This window comes from Apiospora aurea (assembly GCF_038362705.1).
Source record: "Apiospora aurea strain CBS 24483 chromosome Unknown utg000004l_segment0_segment0, whole genome shotgun sequence".
Taxonomy (NCBI): Eukaryota; Fungi; Ascomycota; class Sordariomycetes; order Amphisphaeriales; family Apiosporaceae; genus Apiospora; species Apiospora aurea.
Window position 1 is genome coordinate 5,348,349 of NW_027117391.1, and position 14,485 is coordinate 5,362,833.

The following is a 14,485-nucleotide window of genomic DNA, read 5'->3' on the forward strand; positions in this document are numbered from 1 at the left end:
TCATTTCCACAACGAGACCGGACTGCCGCCGCCTGCACCCGGGCATTTGAATAAGCAACCCTTTGAAAACAGAAAAATTACTCGGCGAGCAGCCCTAGTCTATGCAGCTTCTCCATCTCCCCAAGGCTCGACCATCCTTCCATATCCTGGGTCCACCAAAAAAAAGACCGCGTGCAGTTTGGGGTAGACGTTATTATTTCGAGCAGAGCGTATGAGGAGGATCAGTTCCAAGAACCATAGACACATGTTCTCCCACCTGAGTCTGCGACGCTGATCGGGTGTCATCGTCTGCAGTGCCGTGAGGAACTTGCCATCATAATCATAATGGTTTGCGTGGATTTCGTCTGCAATGTGGGATCCCCTGGTTTGGATACAGCAGAGGATGATTTTGCGTATAACGGTGAGGATGTATAGCCGGTTCCGATAAGAGTGGTATTTGCCCATGTCCTCGACGAGCTTGTCCAGTCGGTGTGACGTGTTACTGGTCGCCTTCATAGCCAGGGAGTCTTCCCGTCTGAAGTAGGATCGATTCATTTTCATATACCAGCCCAGGCCGGTCCTGACTTCTTTCAGGATCCCCGGGTACCCGATAGGCTCTTCGAGCGGTCCTGGGGCTTGGTCTTCCATGGGCTCCCCGTCTTCCATGGGCTCCTCGTCTTCCATGGCCTCCTCGTCTCCCGCTGTTTGATGGCCAAGATCCCTAGTCCTTGTTGCCGGCTGTAGTGCCAAACCCCCTGGAACCTCACGGTCCTCTTGTACCTCATCAAGGTAGTGATTGTTAGGGTCTGGTACTGTCTTCAAAGGCTCGGCGCTCGGAAGGAAGTTCGGTGTATAGTTCGCTTCTGACCCAGACGACGACGATGTGTAGGGGTAGCTTTGCTCTGACTCGGGCGATGCCATTCGGGTCGGGGGGCCGGAATATGTCCTCGGTAGTGATGATGGGGGGTCTAGGGGGTCTCCTGGAGCCGAGGCGTGCCGGCTCTGGATTGCATTGTCCACCTCGAGGGCGATTACAGGATCGCGAATCGCCGCTTTGACTAGAATATGGACGAGATCCATAGGAAATCGCCTGGCTGGATCCAATTGACCTAGTTTATAGTAAAGCTCCGTCATGCGGCTGATGTCGTTTTGGTCTCGGTGTGCTGGCGGTCCTTGGGGGTGATAGTGCGGCGCTGCTCCAACTCGGGATGCGCCATGGCGGATGGCAAAGCGTTACGGTCGAGTAAAGCCTTCCTTATTTTCCAGAATAGTCATTCGGTATCGGTCGTGCTCAGACGCGAGTATCGAATGGAGAGTGCGCAAGTCAATTCTGGTATGAAAGCGACGCGGTTTATAAAAGTAGGAACGTGTCAAACTCTTTATTGTTTATGAACCCCCACTAAATCTTAATGGGAGGACCCCTGAAGGTCAATCGCTAATGCATCACTTTTCCTCCTTTTTCGGTTCATGCCGGGGGCTGGGAGACCAGCAAAACAGTTATCAGAAGTCGCATTTGAATCATAACGATCGGGAACGAATGTGGCAGCCACTCTAGTCGGCAAGCAACTATTCCTTGCTCCGTATAAGTATGGTTCGGTCATGGGTACCCACCCAACAACCCATAGCTACCCATCTAACCCAGGGGTAACTAAAACCCATGGGTAACTAAAACCCATAGGTAACTCATGGGTAACCAACCCATGGGTAGAGTAAAATATAGTGGGTAACATGGTGGGGGCAGCGTTGTCGCCATCAGGGGGGTATCCCACTCGATATGCACAATAGCATTTCACGTATCGCGGCCAATGTGAGCCGATAGACCAGATTTCGAACCAGAGGGACGACTGCAGAACATTACATTCCAAGGCCGGCCGCCCTGCTCTCTAACGCATATGATCCAGGCATTTTCCAAACCCCAATCTGTCTCTGGGCGCAATGGCCGACGTGGTGCTGGGACAGGTGCGCCACATTTGGGCCTACATTACAAGAAGTGGAATCCTGCCGGCGATGCGCTCATATACAAGCAACGATACCATCCCGGTGAGCAGCTCATATAGCAATAGAAGTTTCGTCGCAGAACACTTACTTTTTGCCACTGTTGCTCCTCGATATACCAGTGCCAAAGGGGACAGGCGTTTGCGGCGTAAGGCGTCAACCAGCTTTTGGTACCTACAAAATCGACTTTTTGACCATGAGAGTGTGTCGGGGCGATGTTGAGCAATTGGCACCCGGTTTGGCCAGCATCGGTGGCCTCGTAGAACCATGGCTCACCCACATGTGAACCCGTGCTTTCAATGGCTGCCGGGACCGAAAGGATTCTTGCTTGGAGCAAACACCGAGTCGCGGCAAGGGTGGTTGAAATGATGCCTGTGAGATAGATATCCAGGGCACAATCCTACAGTTTGAGTGATCCAGCAAGAGTGCACTGCCTTCTCCTGAGGTCACACGCAGTAAGTCATGTTTCAGCTACCTGCAGTCGTAGTACGACATGGCCAACGCTTGACTGGAATGGCACATCAGGATGGCGTAACTAACCTGCTCGATGTAATGAGTGTTGGTTCTATGGTGGTAACGTTGCGGGCCCCCCTGTGTGGCTGTGTTACAACGGCAATGAACGTGTCTAGGGAGAACATGTTAGTCTCTAGAGTGACAAAGTCCTCCATACTATAGCACGACAAGTGTTGTGTACCCAGCATGAGAGTACCACTGCCAGGGTGATCTGTAGGGCAGGACGATTGCCTACGCAAGTTCCAGCGTTCTTCGAAATGCGGTCGTCGAATGAGAGAGGCTCACAGGAGTATATTAGCACAACGTTCCATATGCAGGCTCGGTGGACTTAACGTCATCAAGTGCGTCTTTCTGGTTACATTTGCTCTATGTATGAACCCATAAAAAACGGCTTCTTTGCCATTGATAGCCCTGCCTTCAAAGGCTCCGACTCAAACCGAATGCCCTCCTCGTGTTGATCTAAAGGCAGCTTGTCGGGCGTAACGTTCAGGCGGTAAAAGGGGGAGCAATGATCAACTCCGCAGCGACTCCGACGTGTTATAAGGGTTCCGCTGTGGGTCTCGTATCCCGCGATTGTCAGACATAACCCCCGTTGGACAGACATTTACCCTCGCGTGCCTGTGCGAGTGCAAACGGGCTTGTAAGTGGCAATTGAGGTAAAATGCGCATACCCACCAAAGGGCTGTGGGCAACGGCATGAGCAGGTGGGGGTACAGGTCGTGAAGCCAATGGCCGGTCCAGTTACGGTAGGCTGGAATGCCTCACTTAGAATCACAACCTGTATAGACTCATGCCACACCACGGAGCTACTGGACTTGAGAAAAGAAGCCTGGTGAGAACGGTAGATATAACCGCAGTCCTCAGCCCGTAACATTCATGCACGCGTGTTATTGTCGAAGTGTCTCTGTATGCCCCCTTTTTGATACATCGCCAGTTCCCCTTCGATCACTCCCTTGCTGCTTCATACAAACTAGTGGGCTTTGTTTTCACCCCAACCCAAGACACCACAAGTCGCTCCCATGTCTAAACCGATTGTTGGGGGAGATGGACCCACGCCGGTCGCCAATACCGACAGTAAGTTGTTCTGAACCCCGCCGAGGTCGTTGTTCTCCAAAACACCCATACTGATCAAGGCCCAAGGTACGGTACGAGTTCGGGTGTATGACAGCGAAGCCGACACCGCCAAAGATGCCTTCTTCTTCAAAGTGCCCAAGACGAGCATCGACAATGGCGACCTAGCCAACCTTCACAAGATCATGACCAACGTCGGGGCCCAGAGGGAATAGTAAGAATTGGTCATCCACTCCGCTCGAAGATATACCCCTGACACTCTTCATCTAGCGCACTCTTGCACTTCTGCAATAAGGATGGAGCCATCGTGGACGATACATGGACTGTCAAGGAGCACCTGGAGAGTATTGTTGAGGTACGACATCCACGCCCTACTTCGGGGTTTACCCGGAAGGCTACCCAAACCCCGGTATGATGCTGACATCCTCTTTTTCTAGGCAAAGCCGACGTCGGGCCAGATACTCGATATTTTTCTCAAGAAGGCAACCAAGCGTACCGAAGGAGAAGATAAAAAAGGAGGGAAAAACATAACGAAACCGCAATTGCTAAACTGTGATGTAGGACCCGGTACCTCCACCAAACACTATTCCAGACAAAGGAGACAACGACTCGAAGTTCGACAACTTTACCTGGAAAGCCGATGCGTTTGACGGGGACCGGCAGTAAGTACTTGGGCTGACTCCTGCCCACTCTGAATACTTGCAGTTCACTAAATGGTTCTCACTTACCAGGTACCCAGCAGACTTGAGAGAGAAGGAGTGGGGCATAGTGGCGCATAACAACTCGCTCTTCTACGGTGTCAAGATCATCCGGGGCAGTAGTGAAGACGGCAAGGTCCCGATCAGAGGCATAGACAGGGCCAAACTCCCCGGTGAGGATTCACTCTCATAATCACACGGTAAACAGCACCGAGTGGTCCAGTACTAGAGCTAACCGGGCACCTATTCCGATAGCCTTTCGATTCAAGGCGAGGAACATACCCGCGTACGAACTCAGTAACGATCCGGCTGCCGATGTGGATGTGGGTCGTGCCCGGGGTTTTGCCAACAGCTAACCAATGCTTCGGGACTCTTCCGCTAACGATACTCAGTTGACCCTCCATATCCCCGACTTCATCGTAGACGACCGCTCCGACGTGTCCGTATTCGAGACCAACAATGAATTCCAATCATCCATGGCCAAGTCATCTTTCTCTCAGCTGGACATTGGGGCCGCGGTGTTCGTGGTTGTTCCAAGCCTTGCTGTCATCGAATACTCACTGACTGATCTGCCATCGACAGGAGCGGAGGCGTCTTCGGCGTGGAGTTTGGGGCCTCGGCGGTCTACGGAAACAGCACCAGTGGCGGCTCGTCCGAAACGACAATGAAGTCGTCGCAGAATCTGCACATCCAGTACTCGGTGAGTGGCGGCCCACGTTCCGAACGATGGGATGCTGGAGGCTGACCTTGACCGCCAGTTCCCTCGCGTCACTCTGAACCTGGACGAGTACAATTTGGAAATGACGCCCCAGTGCATCGATGCGCTCGCGAAGCTCAAGGACAATGAGTCTCTGACGGCCTTCCTCGAAACCTATGGTGCGATGCTCCCGTGAAAGCGCGCTTTAGTGGTGTGTGCATGCTGAAACGACCTGGTATCTTAGGAGAATTCTTCACGACCAGAGTCCAACTGGGCGGACGGCTGTATTCCTCCGATGAGGTGACCAAGACAATGCAGTCCGACATGGAGGAGGCCAAACAGCCCATGAAAGCAGAAACCTCGGCCTCGTTCAAGACATTCTTCGCGGAGGGATCAGCCAGTGCGAAGGGGGGATCGGGTTCTGTCGACGACAAGACCCAGACCGCCACGTCCCTGGCGCGGTCTCTATGCTGGGAGGCAAACGGCGGCGATTCTCTCCTGTGCAACAAGTGGGTTATCCAAGATTACCGTCCGTTTGCGGCTATGAGTGCTCGAAAGGGACGTCGCGGTTTTGCCTGTCATCTCGGAAACTGATACAGGACTTGAATAGCCCCTCCGCCTGGCGCCCGACCGTGGCCTCTTTCTACAACTGGCGAACAACAAAGGTAAGCGACAACACAGTTGAACTCAACATCAGGAATATCTCCAACTTAGATCATCCTTGCAGCAAGACGGTGTGTACCACATGATCGACATGCTTGCCAAGGTCCCTGGGAATCAGAAGTTGAAAAGCCGAATCAAGGATTGGGATCCCGACAAGAACTACCATCCCCCGGTCCAGTTCCGTCTCGGACTTGTCGACAATGTACGGCGACCATCAGACCTGAACTTGTCGATGCTGCCAACCAGGGTGATGTCAGTCGGTACGTAGCCATTGGCTCGTCATGCTTTCCATCCCCTTCGCCCCAATTTGTCTTTGTCTTTTCACTCTTCCCTGTCCCAGGTCGTCGTAATGGCGTAATTCATAATAACTATAAACTCGGCATTGACCACTACTAGCGACTGCCTGGTCCTCGGGCTCCTACGGCAAGGAAGGCCTCGAGAACCACTTGACGTCGACCGAGGCGAGCGAAGTAGGCGAAGTGAGTTTCTGGAACTTCAAATATCGCGGCTACGACCGTCTCGGCCTGAAGACAGACGATGGCAAAGACGTGTACGAGGTGAGTTCCCCGTTCAGTCCGAGTCCAAGTTGCGCCGCGCATTCCTGGTTAAAATAAGTAGTAACCCGTGTGTGATATACTCTGGCAGGCGAAATACGGAGTGCTCTACAAGCTCACAGGCAAAGGCGATTTCTCGAGTCCGCTCTATATTGCCGGCTTTCTGCACAACCTTGTCGGGTCCACCTTCCCGAAGCCGCACAATGCGCTTACCACGCCATCGGGAGGGTTCGTGAAATTCATGGACGCCGACGGAGCCGGCAGGCGGGACCAGCCGATAGCAGCAGATGCACATGGTCACAGTGCATTTCTACCCGACTGCTGAAGGGCAGTCCGATTGGTTCCTGGCAGCGGGGGACGGATAACTCACAAGAGACAGTGTTCTTAGCCTGGACGATGATCCCAAGAGTCCCATCCTTACCCTGGAAAAAGATGTCAAGCAGCGCAATAGCAAGCCAATTATGTTGCAGTACCAGCTGCTCCAGTAGGTGGCAGCTGGGGATTCTTTAATGCCTGCCAGTCCATTGACTACGGAAGGTGTATCGGAGGATAAGTTTTGATTTTTTTTTTTTTTTTTTTTTTCAGTCTCTCACTCTTTCCGGGGTATTTCGGCGTCGAATCGGGAAGAAGGGGAAGAAGATAGGAGAAAACCGAGACAGAAAGGAAAAAGAAATAAACGATAGGGTAGCTTGAATAACAAGAACGATTATGTTCATCAACCAGCGTAGGCATAACTAGCACCTACCCCCGTTTACCTGCAGTGGGAAAGCAAGATTTGACGCCGCTGTGGGGAGTGAGGGCAGCCACAGCGAAACCTGCCACAAACTGGGTGTGCTACCAAGATACATTCATGAGGGCCTATGTAGTCAAAACATTGCGTCGCAGAAGCGGGCCGTGGGGACGGGATAGATGCGTGATGGCGGAGCTTCTGACCACGTGTGGCCGATGAATGCATCGGGACGTAGGCGTAGCTTAATATTTCCTTATTTTGTTGACACAAACGATCCTAGGCAATAAGACACGAGACCCGACGGTGTGCTGGGCGTCCACAATTCCCCATGGAGAGCTAACAGACAGAGTAAAGAGGACAGCACGACACGCAGCCGGTCCCTGTATCTCGCCAGCCCATTTTATATCAAACCTCTTTTATATCAAACCCCATGTCCCCTTTCCCTGTGGAATCCCCTAAGGCGTCAGGGCGTCCTTGGGACCCTCAGGACACAATATACCACCTCCCGCGGCCTTTTTCCGCCCCCCAGGCCCGCGGTTGGGCAGAAACACGTAGTCGAAATACGTATCGAACTCCAGGCGCGGGAGCCGGTGCCATGGGTCCTCGGGCGAAACGAGCTCGATCGACAGCGGCATGGTTCCGGGCTTCGCCCTGCCGTACGTGATCCCGAACTCGAACTCGACGTACCCGTCCCAGTCGTCGTCGCCGCTGCTGTTGCTGGTGCCGGAGAGGTAGGGGACGATGACGCTCGTGGTCTGGTTGCGGGGGCCCTTGTCGCTCTTGAAGGACAGCACGGCGAACATGTTGTCTCGGGGCGACATGTTGTGGCGGCTGCCCGCCCAGACGGGGACCTGCATGTGGTTGTAGCCCCGGTCGAAGAGGCGCGAGCGCGGGATCGATATGGTGATATTGTGGTTCAACCCGACTCCGTAGCATCTCGAGACAGGTGGTGCGGCGGCGGCGGCGGTGGCGGCATCACCGGTGCTGTTGGGGGTAAGGCTGTGAGCGGCTGTTAAAAAATGAATGTGCTACGCCATGTGCTGATGCATATTATCGTTCGAGATGACAATGTAGTGGCGAGGCACAAAGCTGGACGATGTGTAGTTCAAATGATGAAAAGGGGCGACGTTAACTATATAAAGAAGAGTGAAGTCTGTAAATGGAATCCGCTTACCTCCAGGCGCCCAACCATGATAGAAGATTGAAGTTGACCATCTTTTGTTAGCTGGGTGAGGTTGGTATGATAGATTGCGACACGAGAAGAGAGAGAGAGAGAGCGAGCGAGAGCAGCTTTTATACGCAGGCCTCCGTCGTTTTCACCCATGAGTAGGAGGAAATTTCGCGATATCCCCGGCCCGGTATGCTGTGCCAGGGAGGCAATTGTTCGAGAAACTATGGTGACCAACTTGGTCTGGATTTGGCATGGTTCTTCAGTCTGCTCAAAACTGCTCAGAGGCTACGACCTCAGGCTGCACCTGGTATGCCCCCAAGGTACATGATTCAAGAAAGGAGACGATTGATGATATCACCCCTCCACGCCTCCGCTCACCATCTGTGCCGACGCCTGATCGCTGTATGAGCGCCTTCCACCGTATAGCTGCGACTTTGTATAGTGTTCCGAACTTCTTCAACGCGTAGAGCGAGCTTATCCCACAGACCCCGTATTCCTGCTCGATCAAGCTCAATCAATGTCCCGTCTCCCTACGACGTCACCGTGCGCTCGTAAATCCGGGGGCGGATGCCAGGTGATGGGTATGCTTTACTCTCTCCTCTCTTGCCGGGCGATGAATGCGGGCTTCGGAGTCGATACTGAGCATGTGAAGCTTGTGCCTCGCTCTGACGCGACCCTGTTCTTCAGAGGGGGCGACCAGGCAAAAACACCGCATGCCAGGCCGGGACTCACACAGGTGCTGCCGTTTGGGGAAAGCTTCGATACCGGCACCAACACGACCAGGTCGACCAAAAGAGAGAGATTTCGCCAGCTTCCAGCGTAGCCACCACCCAAGTCCTGCCTAGTCCCAACAAGAATAACACCCCCGCATCAAGAGAAGCATTGAGCCCAAAATAATTGCTTTTATTAGTAAATGTATATATGTAGAGTCTTTAAACATATAGTAAGTAGAAAACCCAAAGGCCGTTTGGGGGGTGACGCCGACCCCACAGAGCCGCCTGTCGCTCGGGAACCCGTCGAACGGGTTGCTTGATGCCATAAAACGCCGCGAGGGACAAAAAACAGAAGAGAGGCAGGCAGATAAAGAAAGCCTTTCCTCGACACTTCAACACCCAACCCATGGGGAAGACGAAACAAGACGAAGAAAAAAAACCCCGTGAGGGTGTGGCAGCAAGTCGTGGGCCGCACCGCACCCTATATATTTGTTTTTGTCATGGTCTCTTTGTATCATTTGCTGTCTCCGGTAAATATGCAACATCTCTGGAGTGGAGTTGTGCGATGTCTTCTTCCCCCATGTGCAAGCTGCGCTGCTGCCCAATTTCCTCTCTCTGTAATGGTAAGAAATGCTTTTCTCTCCCTCTCTTTCTCTCTATGCCTGCTCGATGCGACCGATAGCCTGCCCACTTAGGTTTCTTCGGATTGCCTTGTCTGTTTTCTTTCTTTCTCTCCGTCAGGAATACTGCGAGTCCCCTCGTGGTTCATCATCATCATAGACTCAGCCGGTCCAGGCTGAGTCGATCGTTACTCCGCACCCGCTTCACGACGCCCAGCTTGAAGAACTTTTCCTCGCCGCCCGCAGTCCGGCCGCCAATGTACCACTTGTCCGCGCCCCGCGCGTCGCGGAACCCCTCGCTCGAGCTGTCGCTGCCGCGCCGCTGCCCTCGGCTCCCGGGCGACGTCGCGGGTATGGGCACGCCGTGGCCGCCGGCGCGGGGCGAGTGGATGGGGTTGAGCTGGTTCATGACGCCGCCAGTACCCGTCGTCGTCGTCGTCGTCGAGGCGGTGGAGGGGGTCGGCACGGGCGTCGACGAGGCGATGCCGCGGGCGGTCCCCGGTGCGGAGCCGGAGGAGCTGCTGGACTGGGCATGTGTGTGGGACTTGGACTGGGACGAGAGGGCGGAGGCGGAGGGGGCGCCTGGGGTCGGAAGGCGGCGAGGAAGGAGGAGAGGAAGAAGGGCCGTTGTGAAGATGGCATCTTGAGGGCGGTTTCGACAATGCCGGCAGCCGAGTGCTGCGTCGAGGAGGTAGGTTGTTTCGTAGCGGTGGCAGGTGTGGTGGCAACACTCCCGACCGCTGATTGCGCAGTTCCTCCACCGAGGGCTAGTTGTTTGTGGGTGGTACTAGTTAGCTGAAGCCGACAAGCCCTATTGGGTGCGACGGGACTTTGTGTGTCTCAAATCGTCGTGTTTGTCTGTCTCTGATATATGTAGAGCTGAGTTGAATGAGGGATGTTGTGATGCACGGTTTGATTTCCGACTCGTGTGTCCGTGGGGGTGGTGTGTACCCTGGACCCGAGGCTTTACCCAGGGTTGGTGGCTGTCGGGACGTCGGTTGGCTTGGACGCTCGTGTGATTGATCGTGATGCGCAAAGCAGCCGTTTTTCCCTCTCGGCTGGCTTTGGTTGGTTCCCTTCCACCGGTAACCGCACACCTTTGACTGACCAAGCCAGAAAGCTTCGCTTTGATCGATCCGACCAGTTGGGCGTTCCTTTTTGTTCGATGTTACAACCGAGAGAGACCGAAGTGTGATCGAAGTATAGTGGATTTCGCGGGGAATCGATTATATGGTTGCGTTTGCGGGCAGAGGGTGGTGGGCGTCGAAGGAATTGGGGAGTCAGGTTATCATCGTACGACGCTGACTTTCGCTGCGGGTTATCTGAGAGAGCCCCCTCTAACAACTAAACGGTTACGTCGGTTTGTCGTGGGTGTGGTGCAGACAGTGGTGCAGTGAGGGAGGGTTGGTGGGTTGCACACACACACACACACACACACACACACAATGCGCAAATGCAAGCGAGCAAGCGCTCGGGTAGCCGGTGGGTGGGCGGTCATCGCACATGCAAGTCGCAGCGCCTTTTGCATGAGAGCATGAGGGCGCCCGCCCAGCTGGCTAGCCTGGTTCGGCCAATCAAGGGAAAACAGTTGGTGAGCAGTGACAGCGCTAGAACACTAGAAGACGCACTACGCATACCCCTCTATCGGCCATTGTCGGGATCGCCCTCTGTCTGTCTGTCGCCGTTCTGGAAGTCTCGCTCTGTCTCGCTCTTTGATCCAGTCCAGCGCCCGCAACCGCGCTCGGAAAGTCTCTTTGCGGGGAGCTTGGCCTTCTTGTGGGGGGGGGAGGGTTCTGACAGATCGTACGATGCATCGGTTTCCCACTACTAATAATACAGCGTCAGCTGGTACACACTGCGACCTGACTCCCGCATTTCGGTAGATGAGCGCCTGGAAAGAACCGGGAACATCGGATGGCTGGGCGCTGGCCGATCTGATCACCATGGTGCGCCACAACAACCAGCCTGTACATGTGTGGCTTTACACTCCACGGTTGAGCGGAAAGGTTTCGCCCCTGACAACCCCTTAACGATAAAAGGAGAAAAGAAAATGAGCCTCTGGCGACTGACGCGCCATGCTATCAACTATGTAGATGTACCTACCCAGGTATGCAATTACCACATGAACCGCTGCACATTACCGCCGTCTAGAAGAGTCCCGTCCTCTGCTTTCCAGTAGAAAGGTCTCGTCAGGAACATGTACATGGTCGCGACGTTGATGAGCAGGAACCACACCGATTCCAACACCAGCCTGATATCATACCGATTGAAAACCCGCACTAGCAAGATGGACGAGGGCTTGCCTGTCGCCGTCTGCTGTGTTCCGAGAAGATCATCCATCGACCACGCAGGAACCAAAAGTCTCCAAAACACCCACGGCAGGATGAAATACCGGGGTTCCACCAGCGGGGCCGTCATGAGCGACAAAGCCGTCGTCAGCAAGAGAATAATGACGTTGGATGTCGAAGGCGATTGAGAGACTTCGTCATTCAAAATAGCAAAACGGTCTGCAAAGGATTCGGCTTTGTCTTCCGCAGAAATGGTGATGCGGGGAACGTTGGATGCAGGCTTCGGGCCTTTGCAGTCGTACAAGGCCGACCAGGAGAGCCAACCACAGAAGACGTACACTGGCACCAGCGCATGCCGAACGGCACTTTCCCGAAGTATAGAATACCGGAAGACGTAGAACATGTAATGGCGATTGTCGGCGAGGGTGAAGGGATGGATTATGGTGTTGAAGTGAACAATCATCAACCCGACTACCAGACATGCAGCCACCACCAGCGCCGATAGTAGCGGACCGTTGGAGAAGACGGCATTGAACACCTTCAAGGCAGCCTCTTTCTCCTCCGAACGGCGGCTGGACTCTAGATGGAGACCACTAGATGGTGACGATTTCGTAACAAGATGGCATGCAGCGTCGAGACATCGTACAATTTGCGGGAGGAACAACGGCGCTGAGAAGAAGGCAAACAAGGGCCAGATGTAGAGCATCTGCGCCGCGTGCAGAGTAGCGACGTGATTCGACTTATCGCCCAGCACGACGCCCCCGTTCCAGACAACAAACGCTGCGAAAAGACACAGCGTTATGATGTGGGGATAGGTTCGTCGCAGCATGGTAGAAAGATTCCACCACGCCGCACAGACAAGACTGAGGACACACAGAGCCAAGTCACCCGGCCAGGCATCGCCCACAGGGGGGTCATAAACCTCGCCGAGTGTGTACCGCCAAGGGAAGAATTCGGGCTCTGCACCACCCACCGAGGGATCGTAAACATGGCCCGGCGTGTACTTTGGGGAAAAAGCTGGATCTGTGAGTGTGTCGCGGTGAAAGGAGCATCGGCAGGCTCGTGGTTGAGACCTTTGAGAGCTGCGACAGCTTCTAGCCCGCCCATGTACACGACGACCCAGAACACGTTGGTCTGTCGCATACACAGCGCGCATACACCCAGCGCGATCGTGTAAAGGTCATTGAGAAAATCAGGCGGGCCGGATCTGGAGGATACCCTCGCCGAGTGGTTGGAGTAAGCTGCCAGGACAATGCATGTCGAAAGGACATCGGTGTAGAACAAGCCCGAAAAGAAGAACAAAACAGGGAATATGGCGATGTTGAGACCGGAGTGCAACGCAAAGTTGGACTTGAGGGCAGACGATCGAATTCCTCCCTTGCAAGTAGAGTGGCAGAAGGTCGCGAAAAGCGAGGTCCAGAATATGGCGACAACGTTGAACTGGCGCAGGGTTCGGGCTGAGCAGTCAGTCTTGCCCACTAGCCGCGCCCATGCTATGGCAGCAAGATACCTGAGAAATGTCAGAAAATATGTATTGAAGTCAAGAATAATTGGATGCACTTACAGTCCAGGAGGAGTAGTGATCTTGTCGTCCCACTGAAAGTATTTGCCTTGGCAGTAGACCTGGGTTTGCGGGATATGGAAGAACTCGTCCTTTTTACCCCTAATCAGTCCCTCCTCGCTCATTGAAGCCAATGGTGACTGACAGCAAGTGTCAACTTACCAAGTACGGCGAAGGGACAGATGCATTGACGTAACCGAGCCAAATGAACGCAAACGATACAAGGATCGAGTTGAAAAGGCCAAATTTGACGAGAACGTTGGCGTTGAGCTCGCAAAGCCTCCCCAGTGCGACAGCGACCACGCCGGAGCTGGCAAGGAGAAGGAATTTCTGGCTCAAGACCAGGTCCAGGGCCTCGGTCAGAAGCTCCATGGTGCGGAAGTACTCGTAGATTTCAATTCATGGCCTTGTGGTGTGCTGCTGGCAATGCGTTGCCTGTTGGTCTCGTCCAGATGCAGATGAAGTTGCGATGTGGCAGCTGAGAGATCCAGATCCAGGTCGGAGCTGGAAAGACAGTGTGGGGCCGGAGCTTTGGTGAGCATTGACACACTGTAGCTTTTTGGTCAGTTCAGTCTCACCCCGCGGACTGGCCCAGACTGGTCGCCGGTATCAACTCCGGACACCTCGCAAGGGTGCATCTTGGATTTTACGGCCAAGACTTTGAAGACTGACGAGATCGGTGCTTGTAATCAAGATTGCCCATGCCTTGGAAAATCTTACGAAGTGTAGACACAGATCGACGTTCTTTGGCTCAAAATGTCCAGTAGCGCCAGCCAGTAACCTAGATGCTAGTTCGTAATGGGATACAGCCTCACATCCTCTGCCATATATCTTCTCTTTCCTCGTAGGTGCTACGTTACAAGGATTTGTATCATAGTTCCAAGTGGACAAACTATTTGCACTATGCTTACTGGCATGTCGGTATGCAGGCTCACATATATGCTGTGAGGAGTTCAGCTGTTCAATTCAAGGTTATCTACCTGCTCTCTAGTTGGCTCTTTCTCACGTTTAGTTACTGAGAAGAGGAACCGCTTGACTGACTGTCACCCGGATCCTGGCATGCCTCCTTACCATCAATTGCATCAGGTTGCATGCACTACTGCTAGGAATAGATGCAAGAATTTGCCACAGGTGTGACAGGAGCTGGGGGATACACAGCCAAGGCGGCTGAAATGTGATGATTGCAGTCCAGGGCGCCTGCCTGAAGCCGTACTCTGGCACTGTACCTTCAA

The 14,485-nt window shown here is 53.8% G+C and overlaps 7 protein-coding genes across 7 annotated transcripts; 2 read left to right on the forward strand and 5 right to left on the reverse strand.

The window, feature by feature from the left end:
• Window positions 1–99: 99 nt before the first annotated feature.
• PG986_006437 (uncharacterized protein) lies at window positions 100–1,059 on the reverse strand (the record flags this gene model as incomplete). Its single annotated transcript, XM_066842659.1, has 1 exon — window positions 100–1,059. The coding sequence occupies one exon, from the start codon at window positions 1,057–1,059 to the stop codon at window positions 100–102; it is 960 nt and encodes a 319-aa protein (XP_066702521.1).
• Window positions 1,060–3,506: 2,447 nt separating this feature from the next.
• On the forward strand, window positions 3,507–4,449 carry PG986_006438 (uncharacterized protein; the record flags this gene model as incomplete). The annotated part of the gene is made up of 5 exons (XM_066842660.1): window positions 3,507–3,561; window positions 3,628–3,772; window positions 3,829–3,913; window positions 4,120–4,220; window positions 4,290–4,449. The coding sequence occupies 5 exons, from the start codon at window positions 3,507–3,509 to the stop codon at window positions 4,447–4,449; spliced, it is 546 nt and encodes a 181-aa protein (XP_066702522.1).
• A 166-nt stretch (window positions 4,450–4,615) lies between these two features.
• On the forward strand, window positions 4,616–5,547 carry PG986_006439 (uncharacterized protein; the record flags this gene model as incomplete). The annotated part of the gene is made up of 4 exons (XM_066842661.1): window positions 4,616–4,776; window positions 4,839–4,956; window positions 5,015–5,132; window positions 5,198–5,547. The coding sequence occupies 4 exons, from the start codon at window positions 4,616–4,618 to the stop codon at window positions 5,545–5,547; spliced, it is 747 nt and encodes a 248-aa protein (XP_066702523.1).
• A 1,808-nt stretch (window positions 5,548–7,355) lies between these two features.
• On the reverse strand, window positions 7,356–8,115 carry PG986_006440 (uncharacterized protein; the record flags this gene model as incomplete). The annotated part of the gene is made up of 3 exons (XM_066842662.1): window positions 7,356–7,884; window positions 7,933–7,989; window positions 8,075–8,115. The coding sequence occupies 3 exons, from the start codon at window positions 8,113–8,115 to the stop codon at window positions 7,356–7,358; spliced, it is 627 nt and encodes a 208-aa protein (XP_066702524.1).
• Window positions 8,116–9,558: 1,443 nt separating this feature from the next.
• Window positions 9,559–11,039, reverse strand: PG986_006441 (uncharacterized protein; the record flags this gene model as incomplete). Its single annotated transcript, XM_066842663.1, has 2 exons — window positions 9,559–10,082; window positions 11,033–11,039. The coding sequence occupies 2 exons, from the start codon at window positions 11,037–11,039 to the stop codon at window positions 9,559–9,561; spliced, it is 531 nt and encodes a 176-aa protein (XP_066702525.1).
• Window positions 11,040–11,045: 6 nt separating this feature from the next.
• Window positions 11,046–11,349, reverse strand: PG986_006442 (uncharacterized protein; the record flags this gene model as incomplete). Its single annotated transcript, XM_066842664.1, has 2 exons — window positions 11,046–11,228; window positions 11,272–11,349. The coding sequence occupies 2 exons, from the start codon at window positions 11,347–11,349 to the stop codon at window positions 11,046–11,048; spliced, it is 261 nt and encodes an 86-aa protein (XP_066702526.1).
• Window positions 11,350–11,519: 170 nt separating this feature from the next.
• On the reverse strand, window positions 11,520–13,625 carry PG986_006443 (DIE2/ALG10 family protein; the record flags this gene model as incomplete). The annotated part of the gene is made up of 4 exons (XM_066842665.1): window positions 11,520–12,709; window positions 12,766–13,202; window positions 13,257–13,345; window positions 13,416–13,625. The coding sequence occupies 4 exons, from the start codon at window positions 13,623–13,625 to the stop codon at window positions 11,520–11,522; spliced, it is 1,926 nt and encodes a 641-aa protein (XP_066702527.1).
• Window positions 13,626–14,485: the final 860 nt, after the last annotated feature.